At 37.5% G+C, this 26,999-nt stretch overlaps 2 protein-coding genes across 8 annotated transcripts; both read right to left on the bottom strand.

The window, feature by feature from the left end:
• Window positions 1-29: 29 nt before the first annotated feature.
• sd (scalloped) lies at window positions 30-24,319 on the bottom strand. Of its 7 annotated transcripts, none has more exons than XM_008203484.3 (11): window positions 24,161-24,310; window positions 23,660-24,114; window positions 7,076-7,194; window positions 6,880-7,018; window positions 3,255-3,385; window positions 2,646-2,783; window positions 2,405-2,445; window positions 2,174-2,357; window positions 2,060-2,125; window positions 1,606-2,007; window positions 30-1,555 (listed from the first exon to the last, which is right to left on the bottom strand). In XM_008203484.3, exons 2-11 carry the CDS (start codon window positions 23,667-23,669, stop codon window positions 1,442-1,444), a joined length of 1,344 nt encoding a protein of 447 aa, XP_008201706.1. In that variant the 5' UTR covers window positions 23,670-24,114; window positions 24,161-24,310; the 3' UTR covers window positions 30-1,441. The 7 variants fall into 7 exon arrangements, with proteins under 7 accessions (XP_008201706.1, XP_015840729.1, XP_064212260.1 ...); XM_015985243.2 differs by having other exon boundaries at window positions 2,405-2,442; XM_064356190.1 differs by lacking the exon at window positions 23,660-24,114 and having other exon boundaries at window positions 24,161-24,319.
• Window positions 24,320-25,214: 895 nt separating this feature from the next.
• On the bottom strand, window positions 25,215-26,933 carry LOC658997 (uncharacterized protein). Its single transcript, XM_008203489.3, has 4 exons — window positions 26,593-26,933; window positions 26,286-26,547; window positions 26,018-26,236; window positions 25,215-25,970 (listed from the first exon to the last, which is right to left on the bottom strand). Exons 1-4 carry the CDS (start codon window positions 26,767-26,769, stop codon window positions 25,825-25,827), a joined length of 804 nt encoding a protein of 267 aa, XP_008201711.1. The 5' UTR covers window positions 26,770-26,933; the 3' UTR covers window positions 25,215-25,824.
• Window positions 26,934-26,999: the final 66 nt, after the last annotated feature.

Raw genomic sequence — 26,999 nt, 5'->3', positions numbered from 1 at the left:
TAATTTGGGGTGGGGGTTGAGTGAAACAACTGTTTTTATCAATTATTATAATTTCCATACAAATTATAAACATGATTTAAAATACTGTACACATACAGAGCAAAGTATAAGATTCAATAATTTCCATGATATGGCATTTCCAGATATGAATAAAAAAACTTCATTAAATATAGCACACTTTATAAAGAACCTTACAGTAAGACGATAAAAATATTTATAGCCGCCATATTTTTTAGAAATATATACAATTTTACTTTTTACACTGACACTTTATTTTTAAAATAGATCTTTCATTAGAGTACAAATGATAATTTACAATAATTATTGTTCATATGTAATGTTTTTTCTTACCTAGGGTTTTTATGTTAAAGTTAAGTCTAGCAATTAAGTAACAATGATCAAAAAATCATAGCCTGAACGAAGTTTTATCTTCATGGAAGATAATCTTTTGTGCCAGTGCAATAAAAGTCTGTTACGTTTAATGAAAAAGAAAAAATGTAAATAGAAATGAGTAAATGTAAAAATTAATCTTATATAATAACAAAATATAAGCTACCAAAATTGCCGACTTAAATCAAACAATTTGCGAAAGATTAAATCAGAGATCAAAAACATTGCCACTTGTATCATAAAATTACATAATATCGTTTCAATTACCACGTTTTCTATGTAATTTTTCAAAATTGCACGATGCAAATGAAAGAAAGTTCACTCAGAAAGTTTAACAATAGTTTTTCTATTGTCTAATTGGCTCCAAAATAGCCAAATTGAACACAAAGGCCGTGGTGTTTTCACAACAACACTAAAATTAATTGTATTAATTTTAAGTCACGTCATCGACTGTGTTCTGTGAAGACACCTCATAAAGCTAAATTATTAATTGGCGAAAAACTTTAATGATTACAATTAAAATACTGGGTATTTTAAATATTATAAAAATCTATATAAAATGTTAAAAATTATCATCACAAATAGCAAACTTTATAAATTCAAGGTATCTCAAGTATCCAAAGTAAGTAACTTAACTAAGTAAATTTTGTTGTTCTAGCAATAAATAAGTGTTTAGCAACATTAGTCACTAAACCAAAATCAATGAATAGCTGCGACTTCGGATATGTGCAGATATTTCCAAATCTGAGTAAAACATGATAAAATATCAAAACCTTAAACTAAAGTACGACGAGAAATAAACCTATAATATATAAAACAAAAAATATATAACTTTTCCTACAGTACTTTATACCACAAAAGCAGAACTCAACTCAAGTTTACGTAAGGGCAACTCAAATTTCAAGAGATAGCTTTACATGATATATCATCAAATGGCAATTTCGTTTTGTAATTTACCTAGCTACTTTCTAACGTATGTAACCAATAATAATACTAGTATTGTGAGGGTGTAGGCACTGAAGTGAAGGGATTTTTTTCGCCCTTGATTCCGCTAGTCTTTTACAAGCCTGTAGATGTGATGTTGGGCGCCGTGTTCTGACGTCGACACCTCGAACACGTACGCCGTACACAGTAAGGTCTCTTGCGTGTCTCGATTGCTCACCACCTTTCCAAAAAAATCAGTTTCGGTTCGTAGAAAAAACACACTATGCTCACCTGTAGTATGGTGAAATTTTCTAAGACGCTGTTCATCATGTACTTTTCGGGTAGATGTTTGAGTTTGTGTATGAAATTGATCATATATTCGCACATGGGACTTCGGTGGATCCTATAAACGAATCGGCCGTTTTCGTAACGGGCGTATTCCGTCTCCACCTTTTCCACCACTTGTTTACCAAACGAACACACTTTCGTCGAACATGTGATGGTCATATTTTCGTTACTTTCGTACGAACTCGTCACACCGTAAAAGGCACCAGCCTCGTCTTGAATATTGGAATTCAAATCAGCCCAGAATTTGACAAGGAAGAAGGCGTTCTGGGGTCCTTTGTCGTACAGTTCCTTCAAACCTCCTTTCTTCTCCGGGAATTTGTCGTAGATTTGTCGGACGTCCACCGCCTGCATTAAATATTGTTTCATTCTAAAGTCCGGAAAGTTTGCATTAAATTACCTCAAGCAAGGGATCGGTGTATGATAAAGCCGGGCCGCCTATATGAACGAATAAGTGCCTCTGATACTGCAAAAAATTTTATTAAGTTGGGAAAAAATGCCGGGTGGGACCTACTGCTTCGTCTCTGTTTTGCGATTCCATAAAGGCCGAATATTCAACAAGTCTAAGTTTATGTGTGGCTATGGCCCGACCTTCCCAGACCGGAGGTGGGGCTGTTTGCAGCGGTCCAACGTCTCCTGCAGAGACTGCTGTCGCAGGCTTGCCAGCAGGATACGACGACTGTGTAAACGGTTTAACACTGAAAATATAAATTTAGAGGAGTTTTTTCGCAAATTCAGGACTCACTCTTGACTGGTTCCTGGTTGCAAGCCCGGCTGCCAGAACTGCTGTAATACAACGAAAATAAATCGATTTGCAAGCCGATTTTAAGCGTAGCGCCGCAACACACAGCAAGTAAGCCCAAAATTGTTAAGGAAGGAAAAATGTTAGAGACAAATAAAATATGCATCTATGCGTAAGCTTCGATGAAGAAGACGAGGATTCGGACGAGGCGGGATTTTGCATCGTGGCGAAAGGACCAACTTACCGCTCCAGTATAGGAGACGGGGGGAGTTAGACCAAGACTCAGACCTGCTGACTTGCTGTGCATTGCAGTAGCTGACACTATCTGCGCACTTGACATGCTCGACATCGTTTGCAGAGCCTTCTCCTTGGCTGCATGGTCCTAGCAAACCACATACCATCACCAAATGCACCCAAATCTAAGTTACTGTGTTATTCGACCGAAAAACCAAGACCTGACCTGACCGAGCTCTCAGAAAGTAAAATCACACGCTTTGCAGCGGCATTTGCCCAGTTTAGCCCACGGCTAAGAAGGCCGGATGACGTTGCAACGTGCGTATGCTGGTTGGAATCACTCGAGTTTTTGTTCCCCCCTGTATACTGATCCCAGGCCAAGCGCCAAGATAAAGTTTGTTTACAATATGTCTTTGTAATAATTGCCGTCGCATGAAAAAAGCCAGTTCCATGCTCTAGTTAGTGCACATTTCACAAATGAATAGATAATATGTACAAGATTTTATTGTAAGTAATTATACTACCGCGATTGAATTATAATGGAAAGCAATCGCTAGAAAAAACTCCTGTCACCTCGTAGCAAAAGTAAAAATCGAGTCTAATCTGAGTAAATACTTACTACCTTCAATTTGGCTTGGATTTCCCTCAGTTTTCGCCTGGCCAAAACCTGTATGTGTGAACTGACTTGTTTTCTTGTACGTGTTTTTCCAGTCCTTAATTTGATATATCGCGCTATGAGTTCGTTCCGACCTTAAATAGAAGAAAATAATCAGTACAATATCTACACACACGATTTTATTAAAATGAAAACTTCCTGCCAAGGACCGGTTTTACATCTTTGGGAAGATAACGACGTGATTAGTTAGTTAGTCGTAGATTTTCTCGGGCAATTGCTATCAAGAGTATTAATTATCACCCGGCTCTAGCCGGGGATTTGTCCGTCGCAAGCAAACGTATTTATGTGCCATTAGTTCAACCAAAAACACTTCGCACTCGTCTTTTCCAGCGAAAATCTCCCTTTAAAGCAATTACACCAACGGTTACACAGATTTACTAACGGCATATATTTATTCCGGACGTGTTTGTTGATTGAATGCGGTCATTTAGGGTTGGGAACTACATATTTTGCAAGATTAAAAAAATAATGACTTGCACAAAGTTGTACGAATAGTTTTTTGGAATTTAGTTATTTATCTGTCGATGGGTCGTTGCGGTGTAATAATCGCGTGCGAATGCTTATCAAATATGTGAGTTCACCCTCGTTTATCTACCGTCACCCTCCTCAACATTTCATCAACTTTATAGTCGTAATTAAACGCAGTTATATTCGCGATTGGATTAAGTAAGGGCATCGACGTTTTAATTGAAAAGGCGTTATGTTTTGATTAATGATTGCAATCAGTGGCTGTTAGGGTAGATTATCGGTTTTCATATCAGTCCCTTTTATTCCTTCGCACGTTCGCAATTAATATAAACCGCTCGATTAAGAGTTTGTCGAGAGAAAAATTCCTTTCCGTAAAATATTTATGAATTTCGTTCTCGTGGCACGACATATAAAATTACAGAGTCGTTTAAGAAGTGGCTAGATTGGCAAGCTCTTCATTCGCCGTCGTCGGCGTCGTCGCCGCCGCCGCCGCCGCCGCGAGAAGCCACCCTCTTCTTTATATTTTCTTCGTAGCACAGAGCCAGCCCACCCTAAAGCGCGTTCGCTCACTAATTGCACATTCTTGACATAGTTTCTGGCCCGCACCCTCACCCCCTTCGGGCTCCGTCCTCGAGCATTTCACCGCCCCCAGTTTAACTCTGATCGTCGGGTTTCGCCGCTCGCACACGTTCATCCCCTCCGACCTGCACCCGCCCCTCGTTCAAACCGCGCCAACGACATATAAATAAAGATGTGACAAGATAACAATAAAACCGCCGCAGCGGTTCACAATGTCCCTTCCAAATATATACGCGCTGCTAAACTCCACTAACTCATTTTGTTGATAATAACGATATTAACTTGGGGGGCATTGTTCGACAACCGACGAAAGAACTCCAAAGCCCGCCACGAAGCGAACAAGAAATGAAATTTTCGACACGTCGTAAAAACACTCATCGCCGATTCTATTTTCACGCCGAAATACTCAAAATGCTAAATTATTATAATACACCCGGCTATTGCCAACTTTATCGCAAAAATAACAACCAATAAACCACAAATAGGTTGTAACGCTGTTTAGGACAAAACCCCATTGACTTCGGCACAGAAAAAATTGAAATAAATGCAGGAAAACTGTTTATTTGATTAAATGGTGATTGTCTAAAGGCTGCATCAATATTTCTGGCAATTTTTTTGAGGATGTTCTGGTGGCGGCTGTAAGTTTTCAAAAATGCGCCAATGATCTATTGCCGCGTAAGCCTTTTTAATGATGTCAGAGCGTGAGATTGGCGGTCAAAATCTAGCTGACATTTATCAGGCTGTCCTCCAATACAGACAACCCTGTAACAAAAATAGCGACCTGTCCTAATTTGATTTTTCCAGTCTCACGGTATAATACCGTTGAAAAATGTCTTGTAGCCATTAAGGAGACGTTTAACTGTACCCATGTTTCATGTCGCGAAGAAAAACAAACGTAATACAGCTGTAATTATAACGAGTAACATTCGCTATCTTATCGAACGAATTACAATTGCAAAGTAGAGTCGACACCTGAGCAATGTAAAAAATTCACTTCTTTTCCAACGAATCCATTACTGAAATATTTCAAGGAAAATCCCAATCGTAACAAACACGCCACGTCGGTTGCTATAGCGAATTTAAAACAACACAAAACTTAAAAAATTGCGTTATATGAAGCGAATCTTGCTCATTTCCTGAAATTTCAGCACGTTTCACCTTGTCTCCATTAATTAATTCTGAATGTTTTCCGTAATTTTTATTAAGAAATCGACGAGATAAATTATCCTGGCCAATTATAATTGTAAAGTTACATTTTTTCTTGTATGACTAACGTTACGTGTTGATTACTGACCTGTATAATAAATTACACAATTCGTATTGTGTACGCAATTAGTCGCAAGTGTCTAATTATCTAACTGTAATAATTGGTTTTTCGAGAAAAATTGTAGAATTGCACGAGTTAAAGGACCACCTGTGCGATCCCGGTATCAAGTGGCACTTTACTTGCTTTCAATTCGATCAATGACAGTATGAAAAGTGATATTGCGTCTCCAGGACTATTTCTCTTGTGCGCTCGATTCAATTTAACAATTCTGAGTGCATCCAAGGAGCATTCAGCGTAATTCTCCCGCAGTCGGACAAAGGACCTCCGGAACTCCGGAAGTTTCAGCAGTCGCGACGATATATAGGAAAGCTAACATCCAGCACACAATCGTAGATGCAAGGCGCAGGCTGTGAAGATATCGACCGTGGTGTTGTCCAGCAGTGTGTCCGGCGGACGTCCCGGAAAGTGTCTGGGGGAAGGGATGAGGGAGCTTGATTCCGGTGACAACTGGACACTTCCACGTTTCGGACCAGCTCACTCGGAATTGCTCCGGATCGTCGACGATTTCGCACGTCTTCTCACACGCCTCTCCTTTCTCGACTTTTGCGCTAATAACGGCGACGGCGCTACACTTGACGTGAGCGAAATCGCCAAACACAGTAATAATACGCTGAATTCACACATTACCCGGAGATTCTGCCACCGGTCAACCGAAAACCAATAACGGCGACATGTACGAGCTTTTCGTCTATTTAAATACAAGAGGCGAATATTGAACGCCGAAAAACGAAAAAGACTAAACTTGCCCTCACAATGCACGTCTGTCGCTGTTTTTTTTTTCATAACGCAAAATATTGACCTGATAAGCGAAAACCTCTTTGACACATGATAAATGAGCAATTATTCATCAAACGAAAGGAAAGTTATAGCAACTGCTGGTCTTATTTAGCTTGCTGATTCATAGTTCCTTGCCCCTGATTTTTCAGTTTATTTACTTACAATAGTATAGCATTATTTTTGTTGAATTGCGGATGTCCATTCTCTTAATTGTCATACACTAACTGTGTCATTACAATATTAAGTTCCTCATTTGCGTTTTTTCCCTCACCCGGTAATTTCCCGTTAGCCTTATCGCCTCACCGAAGAGTCAATCTTTGGCTTTCATTGTTTTGTCTCATCACGAATTTCGACTTATCGCGACCGGATGTCATCGTTTTATCTCGAGCCGTCTGATTCGATCACAACTGCACTTACCATACATTTTTCCTTCGTCTGATAATATGATTTTCCGTCGACCGCACGGAGGATATATAGCTAACGCTTCCTGAAAACTCTGCTCGATATCCGGACTCCATACTCCTTCAGCATCTGCCGCTGTCATATCCTTTTCATCCTGTGAAAAAAGCAGCGGAAATTCGAGACTTTGCAAAATTGAAAAGGGGCCACTCACATCGCTGACGTCTCCAACATCTAGATTCTTTGTATCCGGACCCGCGCCGTTGGAGTCGGCGGGCGGGCCGGTGACGGGCGTCCACGGCGAGGAAATGGTGCCGGCTGAAACCACGTTGCCTGAAAAATTTCAGCACTTAAAGACAATTCTTCGCACCACAGACTGCTGTCTCAATCAATCAACTTCACACCCAGAAATACGTCAAAAAATTCAAAGCCAATTAGCCAGGTCTTAGCCAAATTGGGCCCGTGTGACGCGTGCTGGATGAAAGGATCATTATTTGGCGGGGTCGCTCGTTAGGGATCGTGAAAACAAAGAGCGAACCCTCTACCCTTCTGTTTGTTTATTTTCGTGGAAATCGCCCGATATGTAAGGAATGCGCAGGTAATATTAACCGTTAACAATGTTATTGCTAAACTATGACTACGTGCCACCTGATATTAAGTTATTACAAGTTGGAGGAATTTAATTTTGTACTTAAAACAGTTGCCTAATGGCATGCGGAGGGATGAAATTATCCCAAGTTTGATTCCTTCCGGTGTTTAAAAACTGCTCTATATACCTATATACATGGCTTGCGCGATATTAGAGCGGCATTCCAGCGACGTCATTATACGGAAAATTTACAACTCGAGGGTGGAAATGGTCCGGTTGCGTCCAAACAACGCGACACCCTCTCGTTAACTATCATTTTCACCTACATCCAAACACGTCGATTGACGATGTTGGCAGGAATTTATTTCGTAGATGAAGTTCTTGGTGAAGTCGCCGGGGGCGGAAAAATTTAAGGAGGGAATGTAATTTTATGTTACCTCAGCGTTACAAACTCCAGCTTTAGAATGCTTTGTTGATGTTCAAGTTTGTTGAAATGGAAAACTAAGTGGCTGCACTTTATGTTGTGATACAATTGCCGATTATTCGCATTAAGGGGGATTATTTTTCATTGTTTTATCATAATAGGGACACTCGACGTATAAATGAACTTTCCATGTCTCATTGATTCAAAAATGTAATAAAAAAAGATCGTAAAATTCAGCCAGGAATATTTATGACCTGCGTGAGGACCCACCTTCGCCAATTTTTTCCAGAACGTTGCCGTGTCATTCCATTACTTAAGTAATCTTTATTTATCTCTTCTCATTCACTCAAAAAGGTTAACAGTCGATTTATTACGCAATTTCCTTCATACGAGCCATTCCAACTTTTCGAGGCGAGTTTTGCGCAAAATACGAACGGTACTCAAAGAAATCATACAGCACCGGTACCACTTTAATTATGGATAAAGTTATGTCCAGGCAATTCAGTGCCTTTTCTAAAAAGCTTATGTTTTCTGTTTATTTTGAGAATACTATATTCTGTTTCAAACCTCAAACCTTTATCCTTTGGCAAGAAAAAAAAATTTATTGACCTTAAATATATGTTTAATACAGTAAAACCTCTTCACAAGGACTTTTTCTAGGAAAAAATGCAAAAGCGTTTTGCATAAAAATAAAAAAAAAGATGCATAAAATAATTTATTTAAAATTGCCTAAAAAAATATACAAAATTCAAAATGTTTGACTGTATCTGAAACGTTATTAATAAAGTGTAGGCCGTGTAATAAAGTATTATTTATCAAAAATCAATGCGATATTTGCGATTGTGGGTTAAATTTATTGCATGGAGCATTTATTTAATAAACGTATTATTGGCAATTTACATTATTTGCACGTATTCATGATTAATGTTATTTAGAGCTTGTTTAATTTACTATAATAATGTCGAACGAACATATTGTGAAAGTAATTAAAGTTGTGTGGTTGGATACGATCGCTGTGTATCTTTTGACATTACGTTATGATATAAATAGCACTTAAAATAGATACGGAGTTGGTTAAAATCCATGAGTCATAAAGCTTTACAGGTACGACAAAAGCACACGAAGTTGAATAAATATTAAGCATGCTCATTCCCTCGACTAATCTTACATGGGTATTGTTTGGAATTGCTTATTTACTCAAACACAAATTATGGTAATTTGTTTGGTGTAATCTAGATAAAAAAAGGAAAGCTAAGTGTGTTATAGTAGTTTTCAGAGATGTAACGATTGTGTATTTCTTTTTATGGTAAGTGAACATCGCTTGTCCACTTACTGCGAAATTCAATTTGTAACAATTTGCAGCTACACCATTAACATCAATCCAAGTTTAAGTTATTTTAGCGTTTTAATTATAAATCTCCCCGACTGTGCTCTCAGTTTGGCGCTTGATTGTTGAAAATCTCCCGCGACGAGGCGCCACTGGTGTCGATATCTTGTATAGTCCGGGACATTTGTATATGAGATACGTCACAGCGCATACCTTGACGCGAGACTATATAGAGCACAAAAACTAGATAAGAGCTCAAATTTAGGGAACTTGGTTGTTTGATGTGTTTGACAGATGGCAAATGTAAACAATAATAAAAATTTAAATATTTCTTTATTGTAGTAAAGTACAGCAAAACGTACCAACTAGAACACTTAAAAACAAATGGAGAAACTTTCAAATGCTTTGAAGTACCGTTGCTGGATTACTGTTGAGGTTATGTTTGATCTTGGTATGACTGTCAGATTTAAAGTTGAAATTTGCATTAAAAAGGCCATAAAAGCCTCGAAGTGCCTTTTAGGGTAGTCATCGTCATGTTCCAATTGCATGCCCCCCCTCTGCCACATCAGTAAAATTTGCCACAAAAGTTTTAAAAAACGACTTTAAACAACAAAAAAGGCCCTATTTTCATTAACAATGAGACATACCTCGCTGCATGCGGCACGACATAGGCCTCATAGACCAATCTCATTGTGAATGGTTTTCGCTGAGATCACTTTGAGAGGGTTTCACTGAGACTGACGTTGGCGGAAGGCTGAAACCTGCCTCGCGACAAGTCTTTGCGCCAACATTCGAAAACGCTGTCAATGGTTTAAAATGATAAACTGTGTCAGTTTTTTGTGTCTTTTGGGATTAGTCTTTGAGTTCTGTCGCGCCGCATGTAGCGAAGCAGATCTCATTGTGAATGGGTTCTTTAAGGAACAGTTTCACCATTAACAACACCATTAACAACAGTTACACCACAAGACATACACTGAGACGGCCTCATGCCTCATATCATGGCTTGTAATTGACAGCGTTTTATAGAATGATTTGGAATCATAATGCAGAGATTGTTGCGAGACAGGCAGGCAGGTCTCAAGCCTACTGCAGAAGTCGCTCTCAGTGAGTCCATGTCTTAGAGATGCAAGACCAATTTAGACCATTTACAGTAAGATTGGTGTCCGAGACCTATGTCATGTAGGAAGCCAAACTTCATCGTGAATGGACCCTTTTCAATGGGGGTGTGCTTTTTGAATAAATTTGAAATGGCCTTTTTGAAAAAAGCAGTTGTCTCTCTTTTATTCATCTATTCAACACGTTTGTATTCGATGCACTTACACCAATTTCATTATCAGTGTCATGATTATCAGGCAAGGGCAAAGTGGAATTGGGGGCAACCCAGAAATAAAAACACTTTAATTTCCTTTATTAGTAGGCTATATTTTTTATAGACGACTACTCTCAGATAGAGACGTACAAAAATGTAAACAAGAGTAAAACTTATTTTTTCTCAATATTTCACACTATTCTTCCACACGTCCACAGAAAAATCAGAAAGCGCTTCTTGTTATAAAGTCCTTAATATGTTTTTCGACGATGGCTGAGACTTTGTGACGTATTTGTTAAACGTAAGTTTTCAAATACCCCATGCCAGTGCAAAGGAGTTATATTAACAATTTTATGGGATTATTTTTAACTTTACAGCCATTCTGGTTGAAACAAGAGTGACTACCAGGAAATAACAACGAAAAAAGTGGACCCAAAAGGCTTCAGCTAACCCTCTACACCAGAAAAGACAAAAACATAAAGAACGTATCTGTAAATGTCGTGAACTTACTTTGAAGTAAACAGTGGGCTCCATCTATAACTCATAATTACTTGAACCGCAATTTCCATCATCAAAATGTGCAAAACTGCGATAAGTGAGGTTATGCAGTTATGCACTTTGTTTTCCAGTTTTTCACACAAAATATATCACAAATTGCACAAATCGTACAACCAGCGATAGTCAGTACTGTCAGTACGTCACAGCAGCTTTCTCCAGCACAATCACTGACTGCAATTCTGTGTTGTGCCATTCCCGTCTCATCATATAATCTAAGTAGTTGTTATATGACAAGTAATGTTTCTACCTTCAAAAATATTTGCGTAAATATGTTATTATCCCGTTAGTACACACTTTTAAAGCAGCCACTGGTTATATAGATTAAAATTATAACATTTCCTTTGTTATTGTGTTATTGTTTACATCAGTCAGCTGTTTACTGTCATTTTCTAATGCTACCAATTTAAAAAATGTCCCTGTTATTAAAGCGCAAGGACCATAGAATGAGAGAGAGAACATTTTTTGTTCACATAGACGCTGAATACACGTATAAATGTCAGAAAATTCAAATTTTTTATGTCCAAATAGAAATGTCCCGGACTGTAGAGCGACAAGCAGCAGCTAGAGCAAAACAAGAAAGGGTTCGGAACAAGTTTTTGTATGAGTCACACAGGCTGCGCCGGTATTAATTGCGCTGTCGGTTTAGAGGTTAAATGGCAACGCCGCCGCCGCACAGAGATGACCATCAAACACTATTCAAGCGAGATGTGTGTTACGTTGAATCAATTTACAAGCGGCAACCGGTTTTCGGAAAATCACAAGAAGTGGGAAATAACTGTACGACCGCTTACTAAACAAGTGTATTATGATCTACTGGTTTGCTGTAGCACGAATCGAGTTACATGGGCGGGAAACAAACGATACATCCAAAGCCGCCTAATTTCGCACGCCCGACAAAGAATTATTAGGGACGTTCGGTTGGCACGCGTGCGGTTTCATTGTTCTTTTGTCTGATAGGTTACAAGTGGCGACATCTCGATATGTCAGACGTTGCCAAATTAAAAAAAACACAATCGGAAATTTCCTATACTGTTTTCGGATGATTACGTTCAATTGCGCTAACAATGATACCACTTATCTCACTCAATTAATGAGTAATAAGTGACATTTGACTTAGCAGGTTTTTGGTTTTTTACACCCAGCCCTTATCTCCGCCACTGTTTTTCCGCAGAAGAGTTTGATCAAAGACCTACGTCACATCATTTATCTTCGAGTTTCTTTGTTGGGTCGAGATTTGTTGAGATGAGTTGCAGGTAACAACCCAACGAGGCGGTAATTCTACGTGGGACGAAAACGAGCATAGAAATTCATTCATAAACAGACAAGGAACTGTGCCAATTTGGTTGTTTATTTACAATTTGAACGGAACTTATTGTGGCCAAAGCCCTCAGAAATCATGCTTCAACTGCATAATTGCACGCAAAAATACGAATTTTATAACGATAGAGCTCAAATCAAGTGTTCCTTGCAGTATACAGTGGAGTCTGCTTATAACGAACCCCGAAAATCCATCAAAATCAGTTCGTTATATCCAAAGTTCGCTTCAAGCGAAAGCGTTTCTTAGCAGTTTTTTTATTTATATATGAAATAATAAATAAAAATAAATAAATAATATACCCTTTAAGTTTGAACTTTTTTATTTAAAGTGGTCAAAGTCCACTTAGTTTTTTTAAGAGAGCGTGTTTTCGTCAAAAAAATCATTTATGGCTGAAAGATAGATAGCGAGCTTTCTGTGGTAATTTTATGGAAAAATAGAAAAACTGCGATAACAAGGGGGAAGTTGGTCGGCCGGCCAAGGGGCTGCAGCGCTCCCCGATTGTTGGGGGCTGGGAGGGTCCGTCGGAGCGAACAATCGCGGAATAAATTAAATCGCAACCCCGAATCGGGTGAACAGTTTAACGAGACCCGAGCTGGGGCACAGGGAAACCAGGAACGTGTGGAATGACGCCATCGCCAGGTAGAACACAGAGTGGAATCCAATCGGCAGCTATAATTAATACAGCCCCAAACAATACACTGCACGATCAACGGCCAGATTCCGTCCAGGAAAAACAAGCCTTTGTTTTTGCCCAAGCTATTCAAACATTTATGCGAATGTAATGCCCGGCAAGAAAATTCCCACCCAAATAATTCGGTCGTGATTTTTTCGACGAAGTGAAATCCGAAAAAAAGCAACACAAGCACGATCAAAACGGCCGAAACGTGACCCACAATAAGAGGGTGCGAACGGCGGGGGGAGGCCTTTAAACACCCAACAAAAAACGATTGACTTTATTAAAAATGCCTCTGTACTATCTCTCTGAAAATTCTCAATTAAATCACTGCACAGTTTTAATCGAACAAATGAATTGCCGGAAAATTGAAATGCATTTTCCATGCGAATGCTTTTTTATTGGAATATTTGCACCAGGGAAAATAATGTTGTGATTGGGCACCGGCTGCATTTCCCAAGATTTATCAACTTGATGCGGAAAAAAGCTGTCAGGATAAACAGTTGCCAATCGGCATTTCATTCGCCATTTAAGGCCAAATGATTACAAGCACTGGTATTTACTATAAGAATAACTTGTTAATAACATTCAGCGACTTCTTATTAAATGTGCAACTTTCTGACTCGATAAATTCTAGTGCTTGGCAAAACTAAACACTGATTGGTACCTAGAAATTGAATCCCACTTTTTCCACCTGACAATTACAAGAATGCTTATCATTATCACGCTGATTTCCATGCAAAAATAGTTGCCATATTCTGGGGATGACCGTTAATTGAACGAAATTACCACAATAAAATAATAATAACAGTGCAGCCAATTTAGTAGATCGAGTCGATAATCGATCGTATGTTTTCACCAATGCGCCGACACAATAAAATTACATAACGCTATCGGTGAACTGTATAGTGTAAATAAAACAAACTAAAACCAACATAATAAACATCAATGCTGCAACTGAACCGGCTTTGCCACCAGAGCGTAAATATTCAGCCACTTTCCCTTCGGGCGCAATTTATGCATACAAGATCAACTTTACAGAAATATTAACCGCAAACTTAAGTGTGCACACTCGTATTATACGATCTGTCACCGCACCAACAGGCAAAAATCTCGGATTTTCCAGCAAAAAGCCGGGTTAACTGCACGCCAACACGCAAATGCTGCGCCGCAATTATAAATTGTCAAAGATGGATAAATTCGAAACAAAAATCATTAAAATATCGCTTCCGGTTTCCGGATGTGATTACGCTATAATATCATAAATCCGCATGTATTTTCAATTAATGCATGAAATTGTAAAGGGGCGGTCATAGAGGTAATAAATCGCTTCTCGGGTCGATGATTGTGGGTTCCGGCAAGTCTCTTTACCAGCTTCTCAACTTTTATGACCCGATTTAATGTGTTCTGTTGGATTTTATGGCTACCTGCGTCGGCTCGCTCCAATGTATTATAAACTTCTCAGCGTTAAGTAGAGAATAATTCGGGTAAAAAATTTAATAAGCCGTTTTTGAGCAAACTCGTCTAAAACATAAATTACGACTTGGGCAACTTTGCCCGTAATTAGAAAAGTTGCAGCAGAAAAAACCGATGATTTTTCACACAGGTGCATTCTTTGACGGGATATACGGCCTACAGTTCTCTTTGTAATTCCGAATTCTATATAAAGTTTGTATATAGCGTAACTCGAGCTTACTACCACAACAAAGTCGAAAGCTCGCGCTGAAGAACGTTACAACACAACGTCTAATGTAAACGACTCAAGTAATTCTATACTACACTACATCAAACTAAATTGGAATTGTTCTGGCGAAAGCGACTAATTTTAAATAAAGGAAGAATTCCGATTTGCTTGTCGTTTTATCTCCGACGCTGGTTAAACAACACACACTTTGCTTCAAACTTTGGTAACTTTCAACGATTAGAGTGATTTTTGCCCTGAATATCAGAAATATTTGGAATCTAATTAGCGTTTTAACCCAAAAAGCCGGAACGCAATCATGTACAAATGTCAAGCGATTCCATTGAGCCGAATTCCCACATAAAATTATCCCAATAAAAATGGAGTAATTTGAAGTTGTCATAATTTCGTAATAAATCATTCAGTCAGCATTCTTGCAAAATGGACGTTTCCAGCTAATGAGAACCACATTTATTTCGAAATAGTTGGCTAGTTGGAAGAAACATTTCGTATTTCCGTCTTGAAATAAAACAAAACTTGGTTTATGGGGGTTGGGGTTGAATTAAATTTAGTTTGATGTTCTTGGATACCGGCCACAACTATGTAAATTTAGAACCCGAGAAAAACTACTTCGACAGGCCGAAAATAAATTACGTGACAATGTAAACATTTTAAGTGAATATCTGCGAGTTAATAACTATAATGAATATTATGAGTAATAAACTTTCTACAGTTTAGTAATTTGTAGTAGGTTTCCCCATTATTAAGAGGAAAAGTTACGGTAGTGCAATTAAGATTTGTATATTTTGCACCAAATAAAGTTCAACAAAGACATTGGGAAACAATAAATGCAAGGTTGATTTATCAATGTTCCCGATGTTGGTTAACAGCGCTGCAACTTTCGCAACTTCCGCGAAGATGATGATTTTTTTAACGGGAAAATTGCCCCACAAGTTGCAGAATCAATTTTCCGAGGGCTGTATCGATCAGTGTTTTGCGTATGTGTGATTCCTTGCCGGACTTTTATTCGACTTCGTCCGAGCGATATTATTAAATTTAACGTGTTTCCCGAGATACATATTTTCGTCGAATCGCAGAAACATTTAAATGGAAATAAAATCTCGAATGAAATGCTGTTTTATTTTGAGAGCTTTTGAAGTATTTCCCTTTGGGATGCCACAAAAGCTCAGTCATATAAAATTCCACTTTCTTGTCAAGACAAAGGACAAAGTAAGCGCACACGACGAAAAAGGTTAACTAACAGGTGTTTGGAAAAAATATTACGAAAAATATCGACGCGCTAGTGCTTTACAGCTGAGGTCAAATGTTTGCGGTATATCAAAGCTTCCGAGCTTCAATTAAAAAAGACTGGAATTCCTAGGAATTCAGAATACTTGTTCCAGATAACGAAGTTAACTCCTTGGTGATCGTTTTGTCTTGATAAACATCTCGAGTATTGCAGGATAACTGGTTTCGTTTTATTTCTTTTATAGTGTGATTTACGCCATCGGTTTCGGTGATTTAATGCCGGATCATTCACACAAACAACGAACCGACTAATTAACATAGAAAAATTAAGGTAGCTGGAAAGTGCTAAAAAGTTCGATTTCACTGGTGGAATTAAAACCTTAACATCCCTTATTAAAGCCTTAAATCTAAATTCCTTCCGCCCTGATCAAGTTCTAAAACTTGCGCGACATTTATTACAGTCCTCCCCATCCCTAAATCACCACTTTTTCCCTTCACTGTTCGCATTATGGTCGCTTGTGTAAAAATTACACGAAATTAATTTTCGTCGCTAGTGTTTATAGCTGCGCCTGTTTTATTTATTGTGTCATTACGTCGCCCTCCTTTCGTACATATCATCCGATTTAATCCTTTTTCCCGACTTTTTCTCGGGAATTTCGTGCAACATTCAATTACGTGAAATTAGTTAAATGAAGAGTCATCTTTTGTGTCGACTGCCACAAAATAGCTCCGAATGGAGCCCTCCATAGAAGTTTTAACTACAGTTTTGGAAGAAACGAGAACAAAACGCCAGTTGTAATGCAGGGAAGCAACAAGTAGCCAATTCCATTTAACGATTCCCGATGGAATTAACCCACCGGAAAAAGATGTCAGCACCCTCTCCTTGCCAGGAATGCTCGACTCGACCCAACTATTCACGATTTTTAAGGAGACCCTAATTTCACGCACACAATTTCAAAAATTCAATCAAACAAACACGACAAAATTTGAATTGCCAGAGGGTCAAAACAGGTCGTAAAGATAATTGTGTAATAAAGAGCGGTTTGAAGAGAAAACAATGGAAGGCAGAGGTGTATTCTTAGAAATGTGGGAGGGTTGAGCCCACTCGAGTATTATGTTCCGGAGGTACCTCACCCTTAATTTTCCAAATAAATCTGCATTTTTTACAGCGAGAAAACAAACACCAATCTTTCGGAAAGAATATTTCTAAATGTTTAGAAAATGGGAGAAAGTCGAAATTAACACTCGCGTACACCATTTAAACACACATTAGAGGACTAGATTAGGCAAAATTTGAATATAATTAAGGGAAAAATAATACACTAATACTTGTCAAAGTACTTGATTGCTCGACCATCTCGTTAGCTGCTTGGTTCAAAGAAAACGTAATAACGAATTGAAGAAAGTTTCAACAGCCATTCCATTTTAGCGGACGATTTTATTTTCAGTTTTTACGAACAGTATCAGTAGAAGTGAATTTTTCTTTATAGGAACTTAGTACCAGCTAAATTGTTTGCAACATACATTTAGAACCACATTTTTAAAATTTGAAATACGAGCAGGAAAAAGAGATACAGATTGATGACGGACGGGACATAAAAATCTGTGAAAATAGCTCGAATATTTCGACAGGTATTAAAGACTTAAACAATATGAAAATTAGACAGTCGAAATTAAAAATTCTTGGTTTTGTTTAACAACGTAAGAAATAAGAACATTTTATGTTTGCGATAACGGACGGGACATCAAAAGTTAGGTAGACACTTTCATTTTGTTCTATTATTAAAAATTCAGTATTAAAGTATTAAAACCACTAAAGAAATGATTAAAAGTGAACGTAGTTTAAAATCTAATGCACATATTTATATCAGAGTTCATTAATTTATTCTGTAATTAATTTTATTATGCAACAAGAAATTCGGAAAATAGATATCGCCTGGCCCAGACTAAGTTTTTCCAGTGAAAAGCTGAACGTATTTCGTTAATTTTGTCGTGATTTTTGCTGTAAATAATAATCTTTTGCCAATTTGTCCACCTTTTCAGCATTTCTTCTTCTCGAACGTTTCATTACGGCACTAAGTTAATTTAATTTCGTCGACAGGCAAAAAATCGGAAACAAGGAACGTAATTTGGAATTTGCTCGAAGCGACGTATCAAATTGCACCTACCGAAGATGACATTCTGTAAATAAGCACCGATTTTAATAATTCCCGAGTATTTATTCGAATAATGTTTTAAATGAGGACGAAATTGGAATTCTTTCGTTTACGTGCAATTAGTCATTTTCGGGATTTTGTTCACTTTACCAGGATACTAAATCTCGGCGAAGGACATAGAAGTGTTTTCTTATAAACTTGTTTATATTTACTACCTTTCACCGTATAATAAGTAACGGTGTTCACAAAAACGACCAGTAACTTTGCTGAATAACAATTGCTTGAATTGTATCTCTTGACTCATGTTTTGTTGGCTTGCGGTTGCAGGATTGTTTTATTTTTATTAAAGTTTTTAATTTGATGGTTGTTTGAAACGACGCATCGAGAAAAAAGTCGCAGAAAATCCGCAAAATTGTGACTAAGCGAAAAGTCCATGATCGATCAATCTCCGCTCTTACCGAGACTGTAACACCGCTTTTCGAAATAAAGAGGAACTAAGTCCATTGTTTTAATAATAAATTATAATTTATGCTGGACATTGTCGTACTATAAACCACATTATTCAGGTGGTTGAGTCATCTTAGCGTCATGAACTGCACATGGAAAATCACCAAAAATGATTATTGTCAAATTGATCTAAAATTTTATTCTTCGAGACATTGTTCCGCTCAAATCAACTTGAAAGGTGGCTTCTAACTGTTTTTTGCGCTTCTATTATTTGGTGTAAATCGGCGCCTTTTGGTCGCAACAAAAGGCAATAAAGGCCGCAACAAGGAAGAAGTTTAGCTCGAATCTCGGTTGTTTTTCACCACGAAAACGTCAAACACCTGTGAGATTACGAAGTTGTTAAACCCGTTCGGCGACTCGAATCAAAATGGTCGCTTCCTCTCTTCCCGAATTTATCTCACACGTACGGAAAGTGTTGTTTTTGGATCGCTTAGTATAAGCAAATTTCGCTCCACCTGTGCCGTGTTTACATGATAAGAAGTTGCACAGACGATATCCCGTTACGGCCGCACCCGTGGACGCCATCTCCACCGAGCTTGCCAACACTATTTTTGGCTACGTGATGACGCACCGAAACCTCCAATCCGTCGACCATTTTACCTGCGAGATGTTTCTCGCTTGTTGTCCAACCGGAAATGCAAAAAGACATTTTCCGAAAATTGCATCGCTTTTGAATTTTGCCGCCGCGTGGGAACATGGCCTACTCCGCCCATCTTTCGACTCGCGACACTACGTGAATAGTACCAGATTATGGTACAGGTACAAACGACTGAATCATCCGCGACCATCTTCCGGTACCATGCTGGGCATTGGCGGATTTACGCTCCTATGGGCCCCAAACTATATTGCCCAAAAATAACCACAATTTTGTACATGTGCCCGTAATGTTCTCCTCTTTTGACAAAATAAACGCAAGGTTTCCCCTTACATTATTTTGACCATCAAACTATCAGCAATTTTTGTGAGAATGAGGCTGAATTTGCTTTTCACATTTCTGCTTTCTTTGTTTTATTAAAACTAGAATTATAATAAAAAATAATTAACGAATTAGCAAATGAAACATGAAAGTGATGGTTCTGAAATCGCATGCAATTTGGCACAAAAAGTGCTTTAATTTCGCCGAATTTACATTTCATTAACAAGGTAACTGATTAAAAAGTTACAGTGCAACCTCTTTAACATTCAGTGATTGAACTTTACATATATTGCCTTGTAGACTTTTTTGAAAAGTATTTTTCTAGTTTCTAAAATGGAAATCAGTAAGAAAATTGATTAGCAATATTACTCTTTTATCTTTATAACTTTTGATGTCCCGTCCGTTATCGCAAACATAAACTGTTCTTATTTCTTACGTTGTTAAACGAAACCAAGAATTATTATTTCAACTGTCTAATTTTTATATTTTTAAAGTCTCTAATAAATAAAACCTGTCGAAATAAATTTTTTAGAGCTATTTTCACACACAAGATTCTTATGTCCCGTCCGTCATGAGTGTGTATTTTTTCCTGTTCGTATTTCAAATTTTAAAATGTAGGCTCTAATTGTAGGTTGCAAACACTTTGACTGATACTATAAAGTTCCAATAAAGAAAAAAAATCACTTTTTTAATAATAATAATAATACTTAAATCACTTCTACTGATACTGTTCGTAAAAACTGAAAATAAAGTCTAAAAATTTGTATAGTGTCCCGTCCGTTAAAATGGAATGGCTGTTATAAGTAGAATTCTTCTGGTACGTATATGGTACACGCAAAAGTAACAATCAACGATTTTTACTACAATGATATTTTATTTTATTTTTCTTAATCCGATTTAAAAAGGTGGGCCCATGGGCCAGTCAGCGCTGGGTTTTATGTACCCATGACCTCGTATGTTATTGGGTCATTGGTTTATTTTGGTGTGTTTTGTATAATCTATAAATAAAAATCGAGCACTTGTGCACTTAATTTTTGGATTTTTGAAATGCGATGTGAGCTTTCACCGCTTTAATTGCATCATAAATTAATTTGAATATTACGGTAATATCCGCACATGAACATGAATCTTCCTTTAATTAAAATATGAGTTTGAGTCAGGAACAGGTAAGCGCCGATTTTTCAAAGTTCGTCAAGATTTCTAAAATGGTGGATTAAAAGGTAGCGACCGTAAAAGCAGTTAATCGGCAATTAAAATTTAATGCTTAACCGATAAGGAAAAAATCGTATTATTCGATCCGAGAATTCCACAAAACCACATTACTCAATTCGTACACGATTTCATTACTAAATTTAACATAAAATGAATAAAATCCGGATTTAATGGATGGACATAAAATGGCGATCAAAATATCTCGCGGTCGTTTCAAAGAGACTCAACTAAGTGAACATAACGTTGACATTCACCCAAATTTTCAAAACATATTTTCGATGCGAGATAATTCAGGGAAATTCTATGACAATGTATCACTTTTGAACAAATAAACTTTAATCTTGCCAAGATAAATTGTTACGCGTCAAGATAAAACTCGAATAAAAAATCGGCTATTTGTTTTACTATTGTTTTATGGCCTCAAAATAGAATTATCATTTGGAACTTCTAGTTCGCTACTTGAGGTCTGGAAGCGTATTTTGGACACGACCGACTTGCATCATCTGGTACAAGATCAAGATCGTTAAATAACATCTCGAATAAAATAAAATCGTTAAGGAGACCATTAGTTTTTATTTAGCACCTTGTTTATGACTTCCCTGAGTCAAGAACGAATAAATTTTGGCTCCTCTAGGAGTCACGACATGACACACTGGCCTTGCTAATTTCGCGGCCAAATTAATCGAATTAGATAAGACACACCGGTTATAAATTCAGAATTATCGAAAAGTGCGCCCCAGTTCGTGGAGTTTTGCTCTTGGGAGCGGTAATTTTCCATCTAACATTTACGACATTCGGCAAACAAACGGATCGACGATAGAATTTATTTTCATCGAATCTAAAATTAAGCTTGGACCGAGTGCAGTCTTGAGATCGGTAAACGCTGCACTCTCCTATCGTCCTCTTGGAGATCTCTTCCACACATCCTCTTTATATTTAGATGCGAGATTTATACTGCAGACGACACAATTTTGTCTCTTGCCAATAAAACAAGACTTCTCGTTACCGACGCGAAAAACATACATACTCACTGTTTTTATAAAAGAAAAATGGCGAGACCATCTTACCGAGAATCTGCGACGAGGAAACGCGCGGAATATGCGACTCGACCGATAAATAATAGGGATGAACGTGTTTTATACACAACGAGAAAAAAAAATTCAAAGTTGTTTGGCCTTTCCCCTCGGAGAAAATCATTCGAAATGTTTCGCTTGGATAAAGACGAAAAAATCGAGATATGGACACGATAAAAGTGCAATGATTAAGCGCTAATTAACCCAAATGTGCAACTAATCAACGATTTTTATCTGGAAATCGCTTGCATTATTACGCGCAACATTACAGCTTATTTACGTATTTGTTTATTTACCATAATTACCGGAGTACTGTTAAAAGTTTTTAAAAGAAATAATCAACAGTAATAAGTGATTCATATTGCTATAATGTCGAGTAAAAGCGGCCAACAAAAAGTTAATTCAATCAAGTCTTTATTTATTCTAATTAATTTTATTCCACTGGATCGATATTGAGTTCATTTCAAAGCAATAAAAATCAAGTTTTATGCCGTTTCAAATGTCACAATGGTGATGCAGAAAATCGTTTAATTCGGATTCGAAATCTCTTACCCGGAATACATTCCGTGAAAAAAATTAACCATCGATTAAATCAGAATTTGCAGATTTGATTAACCTTGGAGGCAGAAAATTGACAATTTGATGCTCTACTCGCATTTAAACCGGCCAAACAAATTACATAATTTTATACAGGATGTCTATAAATTTACTGCCCGGATTTTGGAACAAAATAAATTCGATATTTTATGAACACTTTTAGCATAATTATTACTTTGAAAAACACAAGCCTGCTTAAAAAAATTAACGAATGGAAGAACACAATCATTCTGCACATGTCCGAAATTAGGACACGAGCCGCGAAGCGGTGAGTACCCAAAAGGACCTATTTTCTGTTTTAGCTTTAATTTATTTATTATTATTTATTTTTTATTTATTATTACATATTTAGAAACAGACTTTTTAATACTGTTTACATCACTCGATTTTTTCGTTTGAAGTGAGTCACAAAGTAACTACACGCGCTATATTTATAAAACAAAAAAGTATTACAGCAACAAATTCGCATCACCACTCATTTAGATTTCGTGGAAAAAAATATTTTAAGAAACTGTAACTTCCGTTATTTACCAAAAATCGCATTTATTCGCTGCGACTAAATATCAATTATTAATTATTACTTTTAATTATAAGGAATTGTAGATAAAATATGTGGATTAACGTAAAATACCCATAACAATTTGAAGACTTTTAATGCGTTTTTTACTAAAAAACATTAGATTTTAGTTTGGAGCATAGTTTAAAAATTGTTTACCGAGTAGGCGACGACCGATAAGTCATTTTTGACAGCTTCTGGTCACGTGAGCCAATCACAAAATAGTTTTTAATAGTTCGATCCGAAATTGCCACTGATTGGCTGTATTTTGGTAACAAAAAAGAAGAAAAACAAAGTCGCATCATGAGCGCGTCCACAAATAAGATTTCGTAATAAACCGGAAGTTTTGTCTGAAAACTCGAAGTAACTTATTATTGTCTAATTCTGTCGTCCCGAAATAATTCACCTGTCGCTTATTTAAATAATGCATGAATAATGGCGTTTTTGGGCGCAAAAGTTGGGTGAATCCCCGGATATGCACAATATTTACGAGCGTATGCAAGTGTTAATAAAACCCCGCGATCGCGTATAAATTATCACAATAAAGCATAATTAGCAATTACAATATTCGCATTAGCGTTGTCGATCGAAATCGCCTTTCTAATGCATCGATTTGCTGGTGTTTGAGGCTAAATATTCGCGTATTGACAATACCTAAATACATCCCCCGTTTGGTGTTATGAACAGGTGGTTATAATCCAAATAGTCCGTCGGCAGACGTCACAGTCACCACCGTTCACTGTCGATCAAAATCATTGCACAAACGGCACCCCAAACAAACACCACTGTCGATTGTTGTAAACAAAGTGTCGATTCATAATAAGAAACGGTCAGCGAGCGCACAACATGTCCAGCACAACAATTTCACAATTCACTCGCTGGTCGGATCGATCGACCCAATGGTAAACACGCGTTTTCCACCCGATCAAAGAGCAAAAAAAAGCAGAGAAAATTTTCGCGAAAAGCCCGTTCGAAATTGAGGCAAGACCGAGACCCGCCGACGATGTCAGTCGTCAGAACTTCGTAACAGCAAGCATGACAAGTATGTAAAGTATTGGAGGAATTGTGGACACATTGCTCACATTCTAACGGATATTTAGCCTAAAACACTGCATAAACTGTATGAAAACTGGCCTTAAACTGATAAGTACTCACCAAAAATATTACTGCGGGGCCCTGCGCCGATTCTGGGGATAATTAGGACGGATTTTGGTCCGTAAATATGAGGAGTTTGGCTGTTATTGGTATGCCAGGAATGGTACAAAGAATCTAGACAACGCAACGGCTACAGCGCACCTGAAACGCGCATGGTAAGCGTTCTAAAGCCAGTTTTCTTCCACGTTTCTCCACTCCGCTCACCCGCCGATATTTAAAAACACCAAAGACCCTTCGGCGACATCTACCAAACGGTAGCGCAAACGCCATCCCCGCACCGATACAAACAACTAACATACCGACAGAGTCAACGCGGCTTTAATTCAATTTTCAATAATTACTAGACTTAAAAATATTTAACGAATCACAAATTTGGTGATTTTTGGAGAAATTGTGTTCATTTTCGGTCAAAAACGGGCTGAAAGTCACAAAAAAACAATTTTAAGATTGTAGAATCAACTTATACGCCCCGTATCTTTTGAAATGAAATGAAATCTGTTGAAAAATTAGAGGATTGAATTAAAAAAAAGTGGAAAAAAATGTTTTTTCGAGCTAAATCGCCGACTTTTGAACTGAATGTATTTGCGTTTTAGGTGAATTATTGCAATTATATAGTTTGTAATGTAAATTTATTTAAAAAGTTTGTGTTAAAATATCTGCAAAACACGGTCAGTACCTGGGGCCTCGGTGGCCCAGTGGTATAAGCGCCACTTACTACGGGGGAGGTCGGGTGTTCGCACCCGGATCACGGCGACAATTTTTCTGAGAAAAAAAGTGTAGAAAAGGTAAGTGAAACAACACGAGAACAAAAATAAGAGATTGAGAGAACATATAGACGTATAAACGTAAAGCGGAGCATAAAACAGACAGAAATAAGAAAATAATGCGGCAAAAGGTAAAAGTATGTAAAGGCATCAAATTGTAGACGTAAGAGCACATCGTAATAAAGGAAATATACCTTTTGTTTTGAGAGAAAAAGAAATGAACGTAAAGGTGAAACACGAATCTGAACTTTAGCGTTGAACGTAAATTGGGGTAAAGTAAAATAAAGAAAACGAGTTCATTTTGTGTTTTATTCAAACAACTGATATGTATACATTTCAAATGACTAGGTCAACTTCATTCAGAAAATTAAAGCGTACAAGAGTGGAACTTAAAATCTAATTTTATTGAAGACAATTCGGGTTGAGACAAATCCTATTTAATCCTAAGCCTACGAAATTCTCCCGATTAGGAGCCAAGCTTACTAAAATAATTGTGAGAAAAATGATTTATCAACGCCTGATTAGTGTAACCCCCATTTCTTCATGACTAAAAACTACAAAGCAATGTACTGAGCAAACTTCTCACAAATTCGAGCTCGAACTATTGCTAAAAGTTAAAATTTATCCAATAATTTATATAAAATACGAACTTTCGTTAAAATTTAGTATACACTTTACCAATAATTACAGGTTTAGGCAGTTATCAAAAATAAGACTCATCCACTGTTTGAAATCAATCATAAAACGCAAGAGTTGTAAAATGCAGTCGTCTGCTGTAATGAGATTCAATAGAAAAAAAGTAAAAACAATATCATAATCACAACACTAGATGGAATGTAACACTTTACTTAGAAACTAAGAAAAAGAGAGTATAATTGACTAGCTCATAACAATCATGTTTCAATCAAACTTGTTATTTTTAGTTACATGTTGTAATCCTTTTGCAACGACTAAATGTTCGGTAGGAAAATCCAAAATCACGGTCACGTGAAACGCCATATTGGCCAACGCGATTATGTATTCGCAAAATGCAAACCAACTGAAAGCTTTACAAAAAAAATATTAATCCTGATTTAATCACACAGTAACTTACCCATAACGTGGCACAACAATCTATGTTTGAGAAAAAACGCAACAAGTCCCACCGTACTGACAAGTGACAGAATTAGGAGACTTTTTTTAATCAAAAGACCTCTTTGAACACGTTCGAGATCGTTATTCGTTTCCGCCACCCATCTTATACCCTTGATGCAGGCGAGCATGTGCATGAGGCTGCTCACCATAAAAATTATGAACAGTTTTTCATGAATTGCTACAATTATTTTTGATTATTAAAAAAACTGGCCACGGTGGAAACGTACGATAGTTTTCCCTGTTTGAAATGTACGTGACGCCGCACAGCGACCCAATTTCCAGAACATTCAGCCAGAAGGCGAAATTCAGCCACCACTTGGCCTTTTCGTGGTACTTCGAGGATGCATTGATGAGATTCAAGTGATAGGATTTGTGTACAGCGGCGATGATAAATCTTGGTCCAATGTGAAATGCAACGCTGATTCGCCACAAGTACCTCTGGGGGCTGATCCCCGTGATTGCGCTTATTGACGGTATGATATTATAAACCTGCAAAAATGCGTTTTTCCGGGGAATTCCCCAAGCTGAACTTACACGACAGTGGGTTTCGTGGATGTCGTCCGGTTGGAAAATGTAGGCAGTTACGAAACAGATAATAAGGGCTAAAAGGGGGCACGATACCGTCACTAAACAAAGGTGTTTGAAACTTAGCATGTAATGCACAATGAAGTTTTCCACGACTATATTTTCTTTGGTGGTGTTGGACTTCATTGTGGAAGAACAAGCGGAAGAGCTAATTCGCGGAGTCTAGAACTCGGAATGAGTTGAGCTTTTATTCATAAGGTTGGAAAGACATTCTAATTTTAGTTGTGGAAATAAATAAACACCGAGTTACCGAGGAAGAATTTTGACAAGTTGCCTGGTTTGAGGTTGGTTTTGGCGCCAACCGGGCAGGGTTTAAAGTTTTTCGTGCAACTCAACGGTACTGACTTTTTTAGACT

Source organism: Tribolium castaneum, chromosome 4, assembly GCF_031307605.1.
Source record: "Tribolium castaneum strain GA2 chromosome 4, icTriCast1.1, whole genome shotgun sequence".
NCBI lineage: Eukaryota > Metazoa > Arthropoda > Insecta > Coleoptera > Tenebrionidae > Tribolium > Tribolium castaneum.
This window is presented reverse-complemented; position numbering and strand designations above follow the sequence as displayed.

What these genes read in the sequence shown, in the direction of transcription:
- sd (XM_008203484.3), bottom strand. An exon ending in AGACGAAGGAAAAATGTATG is followed by an intron (nt 3,386 to 6,879) that starts GTAAGTGCAGTT and finishes CTTCTATTTAAG; the next exon opens with GTCGGAACGAACTCATAGCG. An exon ending in ACACCGATCCCTTGCTTGAG is followed by an intron (nt 2,008 to 2,059) that starts GTAATTTAATGC and finishes TATTTAATGCAG; the next exon opens with GCGGTGGACGTCCGACAAAT.
- LOC658997 (XM_008203489.3), bottom strand. Translation starts at nt 26,769, where the DNA reads ATGAAGTCCAACACCACCAAAGAAAATATAGTCGTGGAAAACTTCATT. An exon ending in TCCACGAAACCCACTGTCGT is followed by an intron (nt 26,548 to 26,592) that starts GTAAGTTCAGCT and finishes GCATTTTTGCAG; the next exon opens with GTTTATAATATCATACCGTC. An exon ending in TTCAAACAGGGAAAACTATC is followed by an intron (nt 26,237 to 26,285) that starts GTACGTTTCCAC and finishes AAATAATTGTAG; the next exon opens with CAATTCATGAAAAACTGTTC.